Below are 21,232 nucleotides of genomic sequence, written 5' to 3'. Positions count from 1 at the left end.
TGAGTTTTCATGCTTTTAAGAATGAGAAAGGATTAGCCGAGGTGCCCACCAATGGCTGAATGTTGGGGGCTGCTACGTAGGAGCTGAGCATGTACCCTTAGCCTTGAGTAATGAAGGTGTGGAACTGGCTTCTGCTCAGCGTGAAAATAGGTGGACTTCAGGTGGACCTCACCATTGCTCGGCAGGGGAGTGTAGCTCTGGGAGTGGGCTGCCCTCCTGTTCTCTTGTAACACTATGCTTTTACCTTATTTGGATGGAATGTTCTATTGAACAGCTCTCCCCAATAAAAACCAGGGTTCCAGGCATGCTCGCTGTCTTTTGCCTGCCTCTCTTGTTTTACTCTTGCCCCCCTCGTGGGCGCTTACAGCTGAGGTGGAGGAACCGTCTTGGAACACCCTGAAAAAGGTATTTTCAGTGAATGTGTGGTTTGTCATGCCAGCCCAATTCACCCTAGTGACCCTGGTTCCGTAACCCATGAGGGACATGGGCTAGAGCTCAATATCAAAAACATGTAATAACATGCATAATGGAATTTTACTAAGCTATAAAGAAGAATTGAATTATGTCCTTTGCTGGTCAATGGATGGGCTGGGAAAACACCATGTTATGTGAAATAAGACAGACTCAGAAAGTCAAGAGTCAATTGTCTTCTATTGTATGCAGAAGCTAGAGAGAGGGAGGGTACAGGATTATGAAAAAAGAAAGAAAAAAGAAAAGAAGAGTGGTGGTGGTGGGGAAATTTCAGGAAAATAGAAAGGAATTTTCAATAGAGTAGAGGAAGGGAATTAAGAGGAAGAGAGGAGGGAAGGGCATGAGGAATTATTAGGGAATGAAATCTACCAAATTAGGCTATGCTTATTACAAATATACCACAATGAATAATACATATGTATGTATTATTTATTGTGTAATATTCTTATATTATTCATTGCATGTATATATGTATTGTATGCATATATTTATATAATATATATATATACACACAAATGTATCTGAAATTATAATGCACTTGTTAAAATAACAGTAACAAGAATAGAAGGGAGATCAGTAGAGTAGAGCAAGTGGATGGGGAAGGGAAGAGGGGAGGAAAAGGAAAGGTACTCAAAATTCATAACTTGAGATTGGTCAAATTATGTTATGTGCATGTATCAATATGGCAAAAGGGATCCAGTATTATGTATAATTTTCAAAATAAATAAGACAGAGGAAGGATTAATGAAATAATGAAACTATTCAGGTATCATTTTGTTGATTATTACTCTAGAGCTTTCTCTAAATGGTACCCTGGGGTTCTGAAAAAAACAATTAATGTAACCTAGCCACCTAGCACTAACTTAGGGCTGAGGACTGCTAAATGGAAGCAGGAGGTGTACAGTATTTTGCATTTGAGAGACTTCCTGTCCGAGGTGGTAATGTAACAACAGCACCAGCATGAATTGGAAATACTTACTGCACATCAGACAATGTGACAGGGGCTTCTTATGTATTATTTGAGAACCTCACAGCAATCCTGATACTTAGGAATCATTTCTTTCATTTGATTGTTGAGGAAACTAAGGACCAAAGAGGTTAGGTAACTTGCCAAGATTACACAGCTAAGAAGTAGTAGCTATCTGCCATTCTGACCTATATCTGTAGGATTTAGAAGCCCCTGCTATTTTCACCCTATCTTTAGAAAGAGAGAAAGGATTAAGAAATAGAAATAGAGATAGCAAGGAAAGGGTTAACTTTCGTGGGAGTCAATCAGGCCTAAGGTGGAGGAATTGCTGTGAACTGCTCATATGAGAAATTATAAGAAAATAAATGTTCCAAATTAATATTTTAGCTGCGTTTTGAGCTCATTGCTGTTAGAAGGTACTGCACTGGAACACATGAATTCATAATAAAGGGCTAGCTCTTCTGCAGTCAGTCCCAGTTTCCTCAAATTAGTTTTCAAAAATAAACCTATTGTGTTACTTTGGATTACATGGCTCAACAACGTCATTTTTTTAGCCAGTGTGAGTGTTTTGGTTCTAAGGAGATTTTCACTTTTGCTGATTGCCATCAGTGGTACAAAATGTACAAAAGAGAAAGGGTGGTGTTGGGCAGAGCCGTAATAATCCCTTTTTCTATGGTGCTTATATCCAAACGCAATGGGAACTAGCATACTTTGAATGTAGACACACACACACACACACACACACACACACACACACACTATTCAAATGAGTTGGGAATACACTATATGTAGATATACATTTGTTAACCCTGAAATCCAAATATAAATTATTTGAGATACTCACTGAGTTCAAATAATTCACCCCTGAATCCAGCTATAGATTGAGGGGTAGTAGACACTATAGCCTGGGCATCTAATGGGGAAAAGAAGCAATGACTTTTCTTAATGAGGCTTTCACAAACCACCATTTCCTGTTGTGGCAAAAACAGTGAAATCACCAAAGGAATTTAGGACCTTGAAGAATACTCAGGGATTGTAGAAAGGGATTTAGATATCAGATACTTAAAAAAGATTCTAAACTATATTTATTAAATTTAAAGAAGGGAAATTTCCTACACATACATAGAACAGATATATAATTACACATAACATTTATAAATGCATACTATGTATACAAAATGGACATCTATAGACCATATGGCTACATACATGCTTATCATAAGGGGGAGTTAATTTCATAGCAACCTTTTCATGTAGAAAATTATCTCCAATCTGGAAATTATGAGTAAGGAAGTTACACTCTGTCATTACAAGTGATGACATAGTGACAAGTCAGGGTGTAATCTCAGAGGAGATATTGTATCAACCCAAAGTATGTGTGGGTGACCTCTGTTCCTGAAGGGAATCAAGAGGTGCTTATGAAGCTATAGCAATAAGACATGAGGTTAACAGATAGGAAAGAGAGATGTGATGTATTCTCCTTATATTACTTTCTCTAACATATTTTTTAAGGATTTAAAAAAAAACAGAATGAAGATGACACTATCTAAAACAGTATGCTTGAAACCCAATTTTTAAAATTTGTGGTAGGAATACTTCAATAAGACGGACCATAAGGTTCTTTTTTTCTTCCAAATGCTTCAAATTAGAAGTGACCATTCAGAGCAGGTTTGTTTTCTTGGCGAAATGCTCTACACACACACACACACACACACACACACACACACACACACACACACCCCTCCCTCCTTGCAACCACAAACTAAAGATGCTAAGAACCAAAGAATGTATTAAAGCAGCATTTTACCTTTTTGCTGATCGAACACAGAAGAGGTGCTGAAATCCATGGTAGCCTGTCTCATCATCAGAGTGGCAAAAAACATCCAGGTCTCTAGAGAGTAGAAAACACCATCTCGCACATTGCAGTCAACACAACAGTGAGATGTGGTATCGCTGGCCAAGACCCCTATTGGAGAATTGAGGATACATTAGAGCTGCAGGTTGTTATTAAGGCAAAATGATGAAAATAGGTAAATATTCCTCCTGCCAGGAAAAGAGTTACTCTTACAGCCTCATTCACTGGCTATACTTGTAAGTATTATGCACCCTCTACCCCAAACAGATCAATAAAACAGCCCAAATTTTTAAAAAAACAGTATCTGTGGAGGCCACCTGCCTTGGATCCAGGCCAGGAAACCGCAGCAGGTCACAGAGCTTCAGCAGCTGGAATGTAGCTTTAAACCATCAGAAATCTCAATGGGTGAGTGAGGATTCACAGGGCCAGACAGAGCATGTGCAAAGCTTCCGATGCTGACTGCATTCGGCAGTGTTCCTGGTGGAGTGAGAACTGCATTTGGGTCATGTGAGCAGAGAGTGCCATCTCAATGGAATAGGACGTAAATATTGTAGCAGACGTCTGCTGGCCATGTGCTGTGTGGAATAATTACCCATTTTAGCACCTGACTTCAGGCTCCCTTCAGCACTGGTCTCTGATTGACAGGGAGGTTGGGATTTAGAAGAAGCATTGGAAACGTTATGTTTCTAGGCTCAAGAATTTGTGATGACAAAAATTAAAACAGTCTGCAGTCACAAGGATGTATATTGCAGCATTGCGTGGTAAAACCTGAAAAATCACTCAAATATATATCACTTGAGGAGCAGCTGAGTAAATGGCAGAACATTTATACTTTAGATTGAAAGTGGAAGGTAAGTAAATCTACATACATTCAGCTGCTTGTGATGTCACTAATCTATTGTTAAATGAAGCAAACAAATTACATATTTTATTTGGTTGTGTTTTTATAAAACCAGTGACCACTCATTGCATTATAAGTGTTTATATACATTTAGAGAAACACTGAGAAAGACACATACTAAACTGTTGATATTGATTACTTCAGGAGATTGCAATTACCTGTTCTTTATCAATCTCTGTATTTTTTGGCTTGTTATAACAAGTATGTTTTTAATATTTGCAACAAAAATCGAATCTAATCTATGTATCTATATATCTCTATATATGTATATATATGCATATATATATATATATGTATGTGTGTGTGCATATATATATATATATGCACACACACAACACACACGCACACATACATATTTTGTACTGGATATTAAACTCAAGGGCATTCAACCACTGAGCCACATCCCCAGCCCTATTTTGTATTTTGTTTAGCGACAGTGTCTCACTGAGTTGCTTAGTGCCTCACTAAGTTGCTGAGACTGGCTTTGAACTCCCAATCCTTCTGTCTCAGCTTCCCGAGCCTCTGGGATTACAGGCATGCACCACTGCGCCCAGCCTAATATAATAAATTTAAATGAACCAGGCTCTACATTCTAGACACAATCGTATTTTTGGATGTGTCAAACAGCCATATGGTAGCTGTTCTCATAAATGCTACTGATAATGTTAAAGAGCTGTTTTCTTTTTAACTAATTAGTGCATGAATTTGGAAATAAAATCAGAAAGCATTTTCTCTGCATATATATACTTTTATTTATACACTTTTATTTATTTATTTATTGTTTTTCTGATCCTGGGGATGGATCCCCCATGCTAGTCAAGCACATTACTTCCAAACTACATCCCTAACCCTCACCTCATTTGTTTTGACCTGGACTGATGTGATTTCTCATTTGTGTTCTTTGATAGGTAGGTTCCTTTTGTATGTCTTACCTCATGGTTTGTGGAATGGTCCACAAAAAGTTACGTTCAGGTTTAAAACCTCAGAACTGGTGAATGTGACTTTATTTGGCAAAAGGGTTTTCTCACATGTAAGTTAAGGAGTTTATTATGGTTTGGGTATGTGGTATCCCCCAAAAGTTCATGTGTGAGACAATGCAAGAATATTCAGAGGAGAAATAACTAGACTAACAGAGATGTAACCTAATCTGTGGATTAAACCAGTTGAGTGAGTGGCATAACTGAGTGGTTACTGTAGGCAGGTAGGACGTGACTGGACTAAAAAGTCACTGACATTGTGACTTTGGGGTTTATATTTTTCTCCCTGGCTCCTTGCTTTCTCTGCTACCTGGTTGCAATGTCCTGAACTGCTTACCTCTGACACAGCCTTCCACCATGATGTCGTGCTTGTCTCCCTTCCAGAGCTATAGGGGCGGCTGACCATAGACTGAATCTCTGAGACTGTGAGCCAAAAGAAACTTTTTCTTCTCTAAATTGTTCCTGTCAGGTATTTTGATGACAGTGATGCAAAACCTGCATAAAACAGAGCTCAAGTTAAAACCTTCCTGAGTTCTCTGGGTGGACCCTGCATCCAATGACAAGTGTCCCTGCAAGAGACACACATAGAGAGGAGGCCATGGGAACACAGAGGCAGAGATTGGATCCAGCCGTGAACCAAGGAATACTGGTAGCCATCAGAAGCAGGAAGAGATAAGGAAAGGACTGTCCTTGAGAACCTTTGGTGGGAGTGAGACTCTGCCAATACCTTGGCTTTGAGTTTTTGGTCTCCTGAACTGGGAGAGAAAAACTTTTCTGTTGTCTGAATTCACCAAGTTTGTGATAATTTGTTACAGTGGCTTCAGGAAATTGAAACTGAGAGAGACACCCAACACTTATATGCAAAAATCTCCAAAACTATTACATTTCTATGAGCATTTATCATTACCCAAACCAAATTAAAATGTAGAGACATGTCCATGTTTGCAAAAGGACTGCTTTGGGGTCAAAGATAGTCAAATTGAATGGAAAAGACATGAGCTTGAGTTTGTTTTTTGTTAGTGTGATTTGGGCAAGCTACATAATTGTTTGAGACTCAGTGTCTTAATCAGTGGTGTAAGAACTCCATCCCTAACTTCTTGTGAATTGACTGTGGTAATTGTTCAGTCCACTTCCTGGGCTCAAACCTAGAGATCTTTCTTTCCAACCAAAGCCCAATGTAAGATAATATTTAGTTGTATCTTGCAGTGCATTTTGAATGCAGGGTGTGTAGCCAGAACCACATTCAAAATGTAGAATACTTCTATCACTCCAGAAGGTCTCTGGAGTCCCTTGCATGCTGTCCCCTTGCATGTGGAGCATGAATTCTTGGGGAAATTCTTGGTCTCCAGAGACCTAAGGGGAAATCTCCAAATAACCATCTTCTATAAATTATACGGGTCTTGCAGATTAGAATGGGGTCCTCATTCCCAAGTACTGAAGATTAAACACCTGAGAAATGCCAAGGCAAGAAAACAAGTTTTATTTAAATAGAACAGAAACTGACTTCTCCAAGAAGGGAAGGGGACCCATAGTTGGTATCCCTGGGATTTGTGGTGTCTTGCATTTTTATGGACCCCCACCGCCTGTCTTTCTGTCCATATGCCTAAAAGGCAGGAAAGAGTAGCCCCAGGGGGTAATTATTTGTGTTAGAAAGTGGGATCCTTCCCCTCCCCTGGAGATGTTAGCAACTGGTTGATGGGCAAGTGCTATTTCTTTTCTTTTCTTTGATAATCAGCTATCTGTCCTTTGCCCCTGTCTCATAAGAATACAGAAACCCTTCCCTTACCAGAGCAGAAAGGTGAGCCTCTTCATATCCTTCTACTCTGTTGATAATTGATGCTGTTGCTGCATGTTTGCTAGGCTTCCTTGCCCAGATGAAATACAGAAAGGATTTCTCACCCTGTTCCCATACTTGGATATATTCAGGCTCATATTTTTGCTAGGCTTTGCTTTTGTCAAAACTCAGAATAATTTGACCTTCATTTAAAAATCCCAAACAGATATCTTTGCAAACTTTTTTGCTTCTCTGAAATGCATTTGTTTCATTACTACATTCCCATCTCAGCTGGAAACCTTGGGGATTTGCATTCAATTGCATCTGGATGGTGGCCACTTCCTCAGCAAACCAATGGATTGGGGAAAATACAAAAAGCAGAACAACAAAAGCAACCCACCATGCTTTTAAATATCTGCCTGGATGGAGAATTTGCCAACATCTCAGAAGTGTTTTTAAGAAGTTCAGACTTTGACCACATATTGGCTACTTCTATTTTTAACTTGTGAATGATCAGCTCAAATGAAGTTCTGCGGTTTGAATTAAGTTATCACTTCATAGAGGTCTGGCTCCAGCGATCTCACTCCTCCCCTCTGTTCCTTCCTGGCAGCCTCTGGAGTGTTTAGGAGAATGTTTCTTTGCATTAATTTTTTGAGAGGAAGTCCTTGAGAGGAGTCTAATTGAGCTTGGCTCCTCAAAGTTCCTTGTAGAGTTAGAGAAGAAAAGTATGGAGTTGCCAAGGAGGTTAATGGAAGAGAAGCCTGTGGCTGTTTGACTGCTTAAATTAGTTGCTAAGGAGGCAAAAGTTTCACTCTGAAGAGTTGCTCTCTTTTGTGACCATAGACTATACCACTTCCTGCCACAAAGGGAACATAACATTGAATGTTTTGTTGCTTCAGTGCCAATCCCTGCCAACTGCAAGAACAACTTACAATGTGAGACATTCTTGGTATACAAGAGCCCCAATTTGATCACTGGTAGGTTAAAGCAATGCTTCTGAAAATTTTAAAATAATTTTCAGTTGTTGATGGACCTCTTTATTTTATTCATTTATTTATATGCACTGAAAATGATCCCAGTGCCTCACATATGTTAGGCAACTGCTCTACTCCTGAGCTACAACCCCAGTCCCACTTCTGAAATTTTAATGGGTGCACATATTAGCTGGGGGCCAACTTATGATGCATATTTTGATTTAATAGATCTGAGTAGGATGCCAGAGATTCTAAATTTCTATCAAATGCCCAGACTATCGCAGGTAGTTGTTTCATTCTGGGTGTTGTAAACAGCTAGAATGTTTTTCAAAGGTAAAAACTATGCTCATTTTTATAAAGAGGCTTACTACTGTCTTGTCACAACCCAGTTGTGCCAGCGCAGTGGTGTAGGTTGTGGGAAAGCTGAATAAAGTGCCCAGAGACAGCATGGAAAACATGGTTTATTAGGAAAAGCTTGTAAGAAATGGAAGACTGCCCAAAGAAGTCTGCCAGTGGCAACAGGCTGACAGATAGCACCTCCATCCCTCAAGATACTTTGCCAAGCAGTGTCCCCTCTCCCTAAGGTCTGATGTCCATTGATGGCTGGCGAGATGAGTGACATGCATCCTTTCCGTAGTGTCTTCAGTTCTGCTTCCATCCCCAGTAAGAGAGGGGCTTATATGTTATGCTGCAGAAGCAGTGACGTCATTAGCATTAGCTTGCTTAATTTGACCAGCATCCCAAGGAGCAACCAGCCTGGTAGATATGTAAAAAAGTAGCTTTCTACAGATAACACTAACTTGCTCTAGTTCCCAGTGTGCATGAGAGAAATCCTGTGATATGTATCTGAATTTTTTTTTTTATCTAGGCCTGCCCTCTTGTTCCCCAAACTTGGCTAGGTTTTTGGGAACAGAGAGGGGGTATTCACGATATGGTATTTTACTACGCACTCCCTTCCCCTGCTTTAGGGACAATTTAACTATGGAACAGTAAAAACACAGAAGTATAAACTAAGCCCTCAAAGGGCCTCAAAAAACAAATCTGTATCAGAAGTTATCCAGAGATGGAGATTGGCTAATGACTGGGAAATATTACTGCCCTGAACTTCTGCAGCTATTTTAATGAGTAAAAATGGAGTTGTCCTGGGGCTAGGTGTTAACAGAGCCTTATGTATTGAAGCTTCCCTTAGAATTCTGTCCCATTCTAGCTCCACACACGTGGCCAAATTATAAATCTCTCTAAATATTTCTCTTAATATACATGCTGGAGATAATAATAGCTCCCCCAAAGGTGGTTGTGAAGATAAAATGGGATGACAAATGGTGATGTGTCCCTGCTTGGGTTTAGTCTTGGTAGCTTAGAATCAGCTCAGTGGAAGATTTACATCACAGAAAGTACTACAAGTCAGGGACATGTCTTTTTCTGTTCTGTTCTTTTCTTTATCCCTCCCTCCCTTCCTTTCTTCTTTGAGATTGGATTTACCACCACATTGCCAAATATAAAGTACCTGGTACCTAAAAGAGCTCGGTAGGTTATTAATTGCTACTTCCCTAACTGTTGTTATAGTTTGGAACCTCAGTGTTCCCAAAGGTCTGTGTGTTCAAGGCTTGGCCCCCAGTGCCTTGAACCCCTCTTAAGAGGGGTGGACTAGTGGGAGGTCCTCAGGTCACTGAGGATATGTCCTTGAAGGGAATTGTGTGACTCTGAACCTCTTCTCTCTCTTTTTTGCTTCTCAGCCATGACTGCATGGTTTATGCCATGATGGTCTACTACCAGAATGTGCTTCTTTGATATAGACCTAAAAGTAAAAGGGCCAAACAGTCCTGGACTGGAACCTCCAAAACTTGTGAGCCAAAATAAGCCTCTTCCTTCTGGACCTCAGGTATGCCTGGTTTAAAGGGCTTTTTTGTTTTTGGTGCAGTACTAGGAATTGAACTCATGTTCTTGTGCATGCTATGCAAGCATTCTACTAATAAGCTACATCCCCAGTCCTATCAACTTAAAAAAAAATTGTGAATTATCTCAGGGATTTGTTACAGTTACAAAAAAGCCAACCAACATCATTACCTTTTCTGAAGTCTTCCAGTACCTATAGTTTGAAGTGCATAATTTACTGATACCAATGTTCTTCTCAATAAATTCTGTAATTGGTTTCTTTTCAAGAAATGGTACATTTGGGTCTCCAAACTGGTTGCAGAATGAAGTGTGACCATAATCTGCCATTTTCCTTGCTTTGCTTTTTCACCTCTCTAAGGAAAACACTAAGCATAGTTTCAGAATTTGGGGAGCTCATTGTTATAACAGGTTTGATCCCCTCTATAGAAAGCATCAGAGTCCCTGCTGTACAATCTCAGGGGAGAGCTCAGAGTGTTAATGTGAATCCAAAGCTTGCATTATGACAAGAATCAGCATCGGGAGGGGTAGAATATTCTTACTATTTAATAGGTCTAGGTCCAGTCACAAGCTTTTACATATTTGCCTAAATAATCATAGGTAGTGAATTAATTGGAAGATGACACCTGCCATAATATGTGGCTAGGTGATTTTCTAGTGTGCATTTGCACTGAAAACACACTTGACTGTCCTGAACATAAGAATCAGCCTAGCAAGCCAAGAGGAATGCCCTCGACTTTTCTCTCCTGTTGCTCTAAATTTCTCTGTTCCTTTTCCTGGCCTTTCCTCAACGCCCTCTGCTGGAATGAATTCGAGGTCACAATTAGTGTCCCTCCTCCTACCCAAAAGCTTTCCCTAGAGAGGCAGATTTAAATTACCACCATTAAGACCAGGAGCTCCGGACTAGCCAGGTTCCAATCCCTCTCTCGGGACTTGAGACGATAAACATACCTTAGTTTCCTCATCTGTAAAATCAAAGTGTGTTCTTTAGAATGTTTTTGAGTGAAGTAAACAGACTTAAATGCATTGAGTTCTTGGATAAATGCCTTACGTAATAATTTCTATATATAATTATTATGATGATTTCTCCAAATTCTCCAATTATTCCATCTTTTTTCCAGTTTTATCCTTTTCCCCTCCTCAAGAAACTTTTTCTTAGCCTACACATATGCTCACATCTTTCTGCCTTAAAAACAAATAAAAACAAAGCTGGGATGTTTCTTTAAATAGATCTACTCTTTCTTTTCCAACATGCTTTTGGAAAAACAAAAAAGTCTACATTCACTTTTTTCCTTCCTGCCCACCCATCTCTCTCCCATCTTTTGCAATGTGGCCTTACCTTTGTAGCTGTGAGAGCAAGCAATACTGTGCAGATACTCAAAACAGACAGCTGCTCTGATGGATCCAGTTGGCTGGGGCCACACTTAGGTGTTTAGGGGGAGTGGTTGGCAGCACGTGCTATGGAAAACACACAGGTTCAAATCTCAGGACTTTTTCCATGTAAGCACACACTATTGTTTTGGAGTTAAAAGTGAAACATTGGCAGTTTAGCCAAAACAGTGTGGCATGGTGGAACGAATTGTGAACTTAGAGTCACAAGACCTGGGCTCAAGTTCTCATTTTGCTTTGTACCTGGTAGATGCTCATCCAAGACTTATTTAAACAACATGAATTATTTTTCCAGAAAATCAGGACTCTTCTCTTCTTTTTTTTATTGTTGGTTGTTCAAAACATTACATAGTTCTTGACATATCATATTTCACACTTTGATTCAAGTGGGTTATGAACTCCCATTTTTACCCCGTATACAGATTGCAGAATCACATCAGTTACACTTCCATTGATTTACATATTGCCATACTAGTGTCTGTTGTATTCTGCTGCCTTTCCTATCCTCTACTATCCCCCCTCCCTCCCCTCCCCTTCTCTTCTTAATTTTATAAAAATATACAAGCTATCTAGGTTGAGTCGGACACTGACAGAGCCTAAGCAGCAGTTAAGTGTCTGGCCTTAAACCAGGTGTTTTTATGCAGAAATAGGAAGGGGTCAGAGGGATTTTTCTCTCTGCAGGAAGATTAAGGGAGGAATATGAAGGGTTAATGAAGTTACTGCTGGACCCAGAACTGCCCTTGTAGATAAGAAATGGGCCTCTGAGGAAACCCTCCCCAAGGGAAGCCAGTTTGTCATTTCTTGGTATCATTTATCTGTCTCTTCTTTCTGTAGCTATGCCTCCAGGCTGTTTTTTTCTCTCAGGAGAATCTTAACCCCTAAATTCTTCTTGTCATTTGTCTTGAAAAGATTTCCAATATTAAGAGAATTCTAAACTATATTGAGCAAAAAGCTATCTTGACCATCCTCATTTTACAAACAGATTGTTACGGCTTAGATTTTAGGTGTCCCCAAATGCTCATGTGTGAAATAATGCAAGAAAGTTTAGAGGTGAAATGATTGGGTTACAAAAGCCTTAACCTAATCAGTGCATTAATCCATTTAAATAGATTAACTGGGTAGTAGTTGTAGGCAGGTAGGGTGTACCTGGAGGAGGTAGTCACTGGGGGCGTGTCTTTGGGGTATGTAGTGCTTTCTCTGGATGGCTGTTTCCTGTTTCCCATATCTGGAGCTGATTTCCTTCTCCACATCCTTCTGCCATAAGGTGATGCCTCATCTCCAGCCCAGAGCAATGGAGTTGGCCATCCATGGACTGAGACCTCTGAAACCTTGAACCCCAAATAAATGTTTCCTCCTCTATGTTGTTCTTGTCAGATCTTTTGGTCACAGCAATAACTGAGACCCAGAGGGTTGATAGTTAAACCATTAATCATCAGAGAATTTTCTTTATTTGTAGGAAGAAAAATAAGAAAGTTCTAATAGTTTCTGGCTGGTTAAGGTGACACTCCCATTGCACAATTGCAGTATCAACAATTTAATAATGTCAAGGGATTGAAAGTTTCCTTTACATGGTGGCTAAAAGTATGCTTTCACATGTGGTTGTGACAGATAGGTTTTGAAATGCTGAATGATAACAGCAATCTCTTTCCTATTTGATTTCACAACCTTTTTTTTTTTAAAGATACATCTTTAAAAAGCCATTTTCTTCCCTCTGGAAATAGAACAGACAGATTTATGTTAAGCTTACAGAACGGAAAATTAAAATTTTGATTAAAACATAGAGTATATCATTTGGTTTCCATTATGCTGAACAACTAATTTGATTGACTTTGGTTTCTAAAAGTGACCAACTTTTTGGTATCACATCTGTACAACCTACAGGTTCCTTTATTAAATGCTGACTGAATCTTTTTTTGACCTAAAATGTCTTATTTGTTTGTGAGAAATTCAGTGTCTGAGTTTCACATGCAGCACATATCAGCCCTGAAGCAAGTTTAACTTGATAGAATATGTTACCTATCTGCAGACTTTGAGTTTCCAGAAGGTTTATATTCTCACATTTCCCTCCTTCTTTTCTTCAGGGAAAGAGTCTATTGAAATTCAAATTGAGAAATGGAAAAAAAAATGAGATCTCAATTTGTAGCACAAAATTTGGGGCATGACTAGTCTCAGGGAGACAAAGATAAATATTTCAAGACTTTCATGGGGAAAATCAGCTTGTTTAAGTGCTTGAACAGATGTTCATGTAATCAGAAACCTTTCCTGCCTCCTTTGCAATTATATTCACCCTTCAAAGCCTGTGTCTGTGAGTAGAGTAACAATGATAAGCTATTCCCAGACCTAACTCTGTACATAACATAGTAATCCTCTCAAATAAGCAGTCTTTCAGAGCATTACAGAGATTCACAGTCCAACACCCTGCTTTTGCAAAGGAAAAAACCAAGATCCCCAGAGGTGTGGAACTAGTACTACTCTCTGCAGTCTCTTGCTCTGTGGTTGAAAGTTAACACTGATTTATTGTCACAGATGCCTTCTGGTGATGATTCCTTAACTGAGGACCTGCAGCTTTGAGTTGGGTAATAGAAGGAGTCACAAATCATTAATGCACCTTTTAACACATAGATATGTCTCCACTAGGATAGCATCAGCCCTGTGGACTTGATTATGCAGGTCAGCCCCTACATCTGAATACTCTCTGGTGGGGTTAACCTATCCCCTTGCTTGACTCCTTTTCCATGAATCTCTTTAATTTCTGTATCCCACATGCTATCTTGCCATCAACATATTACTCAAAACTTTCATGCACATGTTCATAGTTAACATATGATATGTACTAAGAATTTACTTTGTAAATACTATGATATGCTCTCTCACTTTTTAAACTGGTAGGTTTTTTTAAATGATTTTGTTTTTTCATTTAATTCTAACAGCTCCTTGAGATAGATGCTATACATAGCTCCATTTGCAGGAGTTTTGGTTTATTTTGTGCTGGTATAACACAATATCTGGTATTGGATAGTTTATAAATTATTGATTTTTATTTCTCACAGTTCTGAAGGCTGGAAGTCCAAAATTAACATGTCATTATCTGGTGTCTGGGGAGGGTCTTCTTGCTGTTTCTTCTTGCATATGCTTCATATGAAGACACAGCAACAAGACCTAAAAGGACCCTAAAATGCTCCACCTTCCAACACTGTAGCATTGGATTTTTGTTTTGTTTTGTTTTAGTTTTGAATCTTTTTGGTACTGGAGATTGAACTCAAGGGCCCTCCACTACTAAGCCACATCCCCAGCCCTATTTTTTATTTTATTTAGAGACAGGGTCTCACTGAGTTGCTTAGCGCCTTACTTTTGCTGAGGCTGGCTTTGAATTTGTGATCCTCCTGCCTCAACCTCCAGAGCCGCTGGGATTACAGGCATGTGCCTTCACGGCTGGCTGGATTTAAGTTTTTAATACATGGATCTTGGGGGACACATTCCGACCATAGTAGCAGATAAGGAAGTCAAGACTTGGAGTGGTGAATTGACTTGCCCAGGATCCAAGAGCTCGATTTTGCACAAAGGATTTCTCAGTCCAGGTCTAAGCACTGAATTGTACTACTCGCTAATAAATCAACAAAGCACTTCAAGCATCCTCTACCTGCAAGACACCTAGGCAGGCTTTGTGATGGATGCAACTCCGAGCCAGGATGAGATGTCTGGGCATGTATGTAACACACACTTTACAAACACAACCTGTTATATGATGAATGTGATAAAGCAATAAGTTGGTCTATTACATGAGGTCACTGGACTTTAGGGTGAGAATGTTGCCTTTGTGTGTGTACTAGAGACCCCTTGGGCACTCTGGTGAAGCCTATGAAACCTTATCAGGGTAAATGCACAAAATTAAAGCATAGGATTACAAAGGAAAGCAATATAGTAACAATATATTTTATTTTATTTTACTATATCCTAACAATATAGTAAAATAAAAGTTTTAAAATGTAGTAATATAGTAACATAAAAGCTTCTTGATTAACATATTACAAAGCATGATCTAGTGGTAGGTTTGATAACTATAGTAATTTTGAAGTAGAGCTGAGCATAAACAATATTTGAGATATTTGCAAGAAATAAATAATATGAAAATATCACATCTAATGCCACTTTGATTTGTGATCAAAGGAAATGTTAATTTTCTTAAGAAATTAAACTAAGTTTCTAACTGAAATGTAATGTTCATTGCAGTTAGAATTTCCCTTTCAACTTATTAAATCCTTAAATTCATAAAGCCCTTCGGAGAGGGAGCTATGAACTTCAAATTTAGAATCCCAAAGGGCTTAAAGGAAGAAATAATCACTTGTTGTCCCAAGGAGTAGATATTGTTTTTTTAATCATATTTTTCTTTTATTGTGGGTAAGAAAACAATATAAAGTTGATCATTGCCGCAGTCTTGGCTGGGCACAGAATCACGAGCCACTCAAGCAGGAACAAAACTTTATTTTGAAAAAGCCGCCAACACTCTCAGCGCCAGCAAGCCAAAACCGGTCCTCCCACGCGGGCGTCTGACCGGAACCGCGCGTCTCCCGGAACCAGGGTCCCCCGGACCTCCCCCGGAATTTCCTCCTACTATCCTTCCCCAACCAATGGGAACTCTCCAAGAGTCCGGTAACATGAGTCCGGTAGCAGGCCAAGGTGAACAGCGGGAGTCCAATTTCCATATGAATGTAAATCTTAACATAATCATCTCAGTGGCTAGCTGGCGTCACTTTACAACCAAAGGTGCCATACATCCTATATTTGCTTGTGGCTCCTAGCATCTGCCCCCTTCTGTTTAATTAAGGAACAAGCAATGTGGCTAGGGACCGTGCCTGGTAGGTTGTCCAATTTAACATATGGTTCTTACCCGTCATGGGAGAACTGACCTTTAGGCGTCAGCTTCCTGTCTTAGGTTGAATCCACTGTAATCAGAGCAACCCGTCACTGACTACCGGTCCAGCATTCAGCCATGCTTGTGGATAGGCCTATGCACCAGTGGGGGGGTGAGGTTCTTGCCTCACCTCTGTTGGCCCCCAAATTTTGCCTTGGTGCCAGTGGGGGGGTGAGGTTCTTTGCCTCACCTCTGTTGGCCCCCAAATTTTAGACCATCACTAGTAGAAGGGAGGAGGATACAGAAATGCCACGACACCAAGCCAATTGATGGCTCCTATGGAAAAATTGCGTCACTGGTGACACCATCAGCAAAGATATGCCAGTATTACCACAATAAACATGGGGTGAGCTGGCAAGGAAATTGCATCACTGGTGACACCATCAGCAAAGATATGCCAGCAGTACCACAATTCGGTGCACCAGATAATATTTTACAATGTATGCAACTGATATATAGTCCAGGCAAGTTCTGCAAGCAGTTCAAATTGGAGGAGTCTATCAATATGTCCATTTCCTCCCAAAGTAAATCAAGTCCTTGATTGAGCATTACTTGTTGAGTTATATTCATTGATGCATCAGTTTATACAGTTTATTGTGATAGCTATCATAGAATCTGTAGTTTGGTTTTATCTCAGTCTTCACCGGAATTGGGATGGAGATGGAAATTCTGGCAATGATGCTAAAGAGACATTATCCTGAACAGAATTATTAAATATAATGAAAAGGAAAGGTGAAAGTAAACAAACAGATCTGTTAAACTCCTTTAAAAACAATCCTTAACAGTTGTTTACCTAATTTAAATTAGTAAACAAACAGATCTGTTAACAATCTTTAAAAACAATCATAAACAGCTGTTCACCTAATTTAAATTAAACCATATAAATCACGTGAATAAAGAAAAAATTCGGATCCATTTTTTCATGAGCGCTCCTCATATAAGAAATATGGACATACACACATACAGACATACAACACAAAACAGAAGTGTGCACACAACATACAACACATAAGACAATAGTAAATAAAGGCCTTGTAATTATACTTAGGTGAAATCTCCATTGCAATGTTTAAAAACTCCACAGTCAAAAAAATAAAACACAGTCAAAAAATAAAACTGATCAGAAAAACATTAACCTAGGTTTGTATGAGCTCAAAAATAAAATAGAACTTTATGATGTGGAAAAATGCAATAATAAAATAGATATTGAAAAAAACCCACCTTGGTTAATCACTGTCGCAGATGTAAGAATAGCCAAGCCGGAGCTCTGGATGTCAGCTGTTATGGATTTGAGTCAAATCATCTTCTTTTTCTGTAGAAATTGTTTTAGTTAATCTCTCTGGAATCCAAATCGGTTGCTGTTCATCCTGTGGGAAAACACAGACAGCGCCCCGATTCCAGACTATCACTGGATCTGGGCCTTTCCATTGTCCTGTTAGAATATCTTTCCAAAGTACCTTAGGCTTATGTACATTTTTGGGGTACAAATGTCTTTCCGCAGCACTAAGTCCCGATGAATCTAAATTTAAAAAGTTTAGAGTAAAAAGGGTTATTTTAAGTTTATCTTTGGGGGATATATACCCCTTTCCAATTCCCTCCTTTTGTTTTAATAAGTACATTTTAATAGTTTGATGAGCTCTTTCAACTATGCCTTGTCCTTGTGGATTGTATGGAATTCCTGTTATGTGAGTAATACCAAATGATGAGCAAAATTGTTTAAAAGAGGAGGAAGTATAACCAGGACCGTTGTCCGTTTTTAACTGTTTTGGAACGCCCACAGTGGCAAAATTTTGTAAGCAATGAGCTATAACATCTTTAGTTTTCTCTCCGGCATGAAGGGAGCCCATCAAAAATCCGGAAGAGGTATCAACTGTAACATGTAAATATTTTAATTTTCCAAATTCTGGCAAGTGTGTGACGTCCATCTGCCAAATATGGTTAGGTATCAGTCCTCTAGGATTGACTCCAAGATTAACTTGTGGTAAAAATGTCACACAATTTTGACATTGTTTTATTATATGTCTGGCCTGTTCTTTAGTTATTTTAAAACGCTTTTGTAAAGTATTAGCATTGACATGGAACCTTTTATGAAAATTTATAGCTTCTTCTATTGTGGAGAAAATATGTATGTCATGTGTAGATTTATCTGCTAGTTCATTGCCCATACTAAGGGCTCCAGGCAATCCTGTATGTGCCCTGATATGACCTATGAAGAATGGATCTTTTCGGTCCCAGATTAGACTTTGTATAACGGAAAACAAAGAGAAAACAGTAGAAGAAGGTGAAATCCTACCAGCATCTTCAAGGGATACTATAGCATTAACTACATACTGACTATCAGAAAATAAATTAAATACAGAATCTTTAAACATCATAAAAGCTTGTAATACTGCATTAAGCTCTACCTTTTGAGCTGATTGTTTGGGTACTAAAAATGTAAAAGTTTGATCAGGAGTAACTACTACTGCTGTACCATTGTTTGACCCATCAGTGAATATATTTGGAGCATTTATGATAGGGGTTTTTCTTGTCATTTTTGGAAAAACTACAGGATGCTTAGACCAAAAAGACAATAAAGGATTAGATGGTAAGTGATTATCAAATGAAACACTAGTTTTACACATGATTATTGCCCAAGTATTTAACTCATTAGCTAACTCATCAATTTGTTCCATAGTATATGGAGTAATAATTTTATTGGGAGAAATTCCAAACACTCCCTTTGCTGCTTTTATTCCTTTGAGTATTAATTGTCCTACAGCCTCAGGATATCTAGTAAGAATAGTGTTAGGAGAATAAGATAAATGTATCCACAATAATGGACCTTCCTGCCAAAATACTCCTGTAGGAATATTTTTTGTTGGTAGTACAATAAATAATAAAGGCAAACTTATATCAATTCTATCCAAATGCATATTTTTCATATATGTTTCAATGATTTTTAATGCTTTTCTTGCTTCAGGCGTTAACATGCGGGGTGAATTTGGATCTGATGGACCTTTTAGAATATCAAATAAAGGTCCTAACTCTCCTGTTGGTATGCCTAGATAAGGCCTTATCCAATTTATGTCTCCCAATAACTTTTGAAAGTCATTAAGTGATTTGAGTTGATCTACTCGTATTTGAATTTTTGGTGGACGGATCATGGTTGAGGATAATAGAACTCCTAAATAATTAATTGGAAGATTTAATTGTACTTTATCTATTGCTATCTCTAGATTATAACTTTTCAATAAGTTTGTAAGTGTGGCATAACATTCTAGTAATGTGTTTTTATCTTTATGTGCCAATAACACATCATCCATATAGTGAAATATTTGTAGTTCAGGATTTTGGTTTCTAAGTGGCTGGATTGCTTTATTAACATAAATTTGACACATAGTTGGGCTGTTAGCCATCCCTTGAGGGAGTACTTTCCATTCATATCTCTGATCAGGACCTTCATGATTTAGTGCAGGGATAGTAAATGCAAAATGTGGACTATCCTCGGGATGAATTGGAATTGAAAAGAAACAATCTTTAATATCTATAGCTAAAACATGCCAGGTTTTTGGTAAAGCAGACAATTGAGGAATCCCTGATTGAGCAGGTCCCATAATAACCATCTCATTATTAATGGCTCTTAAATCTTGTAATAATCTCTATTTACCAGATTTCTTTTTAATGACAAAAATGGGAGTATTATGGGGGGATACGGAAGGTTGTATATGTCCTTCCGCTAATTGTTGTCTGACCAAGTCATGGGCTACTTGTATCTTTTCTTTAGTCAGGGGCCACTGAGGAACCCACACTGGTCTTTCTGATTTCCAAGTAATTTTGATTGTCTCAGTGGCCCTTTCTGAAAACCCAAACCATGTCTATCTATTTCTTGATCTATTTGAATAGGTGCTGTCATGCCTTGTTCTTGTTCTCTTAATCTTTTTTCTTTCCTAAAGCCTTGTTTAGCTCTAGTAGTGGGCGCGTTAGGATTGATGTTATTTGTTAATGTCAATCCTAATTGATCTAGGACATCTCGTCCCCATAAATTTACGGGAAGATGATCTAATACATAGGGCTGTATAGTTCCTTCACATCCTTCAGGATCCCTCCAATCTAATTCCATAGCACTTCTATGGGGATTTGTCGCCACTCCTAGGCCTCGAAGCATTTGAGTGGCTTGTTGTAATGGCCAATGTTTTGGCCATTCTTGACGAGAGATGACACTAAGGTCAGCTCCTGTGTCCAGCAGCCCATTAAAGTCATGTCCTTGAATATTTAATTTTAGCATTGGGCGAGAATCTAAATTCAAAGACAGCATAGCCCAATCTACACCTGTGGAGCCTAATCCCTTGGAACCTCTTTCTACATTACAACTGGAAAATTTATCATGCAGGCTGGGTATTATTAATAACTGTGCTATTCTATCTCCTGGTGAAATTACTGATATACCTCTTGGAGAACTAGCTATAATTTTTATTTCACCCTCATAATCGGGATCAATTACCCCAGGACTTATCATAAGTCCTCTTAGTGTAGAAGAACTGCGTCCCAATAATAAGCCTACTGTTCCCTGGGGAAGAGGTCCTTTTACTCCTGTGGGAATGATTTGAATTCCCATCTCTGGGGTTAGTACTGCTCTGGCAGAGGCGCAGATGTCCAGCCCTGCGCTCCCTCTAGTTTGTCTGATGAGGGATTTAATGGATAATGCGTCCTGGGCACTACCTTGATGGTGCTGTTGGGTTCCTCCATTGCCCCGTATATTTGTGGTTTTGGGCCCCGGGGCATTGGGCCCTCTAGTCCGTTTTTTGGCAATGGAGCTTGATACCTTTCTCCACGATATCGTGGGTAAACACTTGGTCCTTGTCCGTTTTTTGATAGCGGAATACCCTCTATGGTGGTTTGAGAACGGCATTCATTAGCCCAATGTTTTCCTCTATGGCATCGTGGGCAAATACCTGGTATTCTATTCCTTTGATATCCAGCTTTGTTAAACCCTCCTCTTACGGGGCAACTCCTTTTAAAATGTCCTGTTTGATTACAATTATAGCATGTTTTTGGCCTGGCATCTAAAGCCTGTTGTACTGCTGCTAAGACTTGCCCTTGTTCATTAATGTCTCTACATAATTTAATATATGTGTTT

The 21,232-nt window shown here is 39.0% G+C and overlaps 1 protein-coding gene and 1 long non-coding RNA gene across 2 annotated transcripts in view; one reads left to right on the top strand and one right to left on the bottom strand.

Moving 5' to 3' along the window:
* Positions 1-3,303, bottom strand: part of ANKRD55 (ankyrin repeat domain 55) — a gene marked incomplete at its 5' end in the record, with an annotated part of 99,440 nt that extends 96,137 nt beyond the window's left edge. Inside the window, one exon of the mRNA XM_081309162.1 lies at positions 3,246-3,303. Within this exon, the coding sequence (XP_081165288.1) occupies positions 3,246-3,303 (58 nt within the window). The remainder of the gene's footprint in view (positions 1-3,245) is intronic.
* LOC308657461 overlaps positions 1-21,232 on the top strand; it is an 80,309-nt gene that overhangs the window by 33,795 nt on the left and 25,282 nt on the right. The window lies entirely within an intron of this gene.

This window comes from Spermophilus citellus (genome assembly GCF_964194105.1).
Source record: "Spermophilus citellus genome assembly, chromosome: 1".
In the NCBI taxonomy this organism is placed as follows: Eukaryota; Metazoa; Chordata; class Mammalia; order Rodentia; family Sciuridae; genus Spermophilus; species Spermophilus citellus.
The sequence above is the reverse complement of the archived record's forward strand: the minus strand, read 5'-3'. Positions and strand labels throughout refer to the sequence as shown.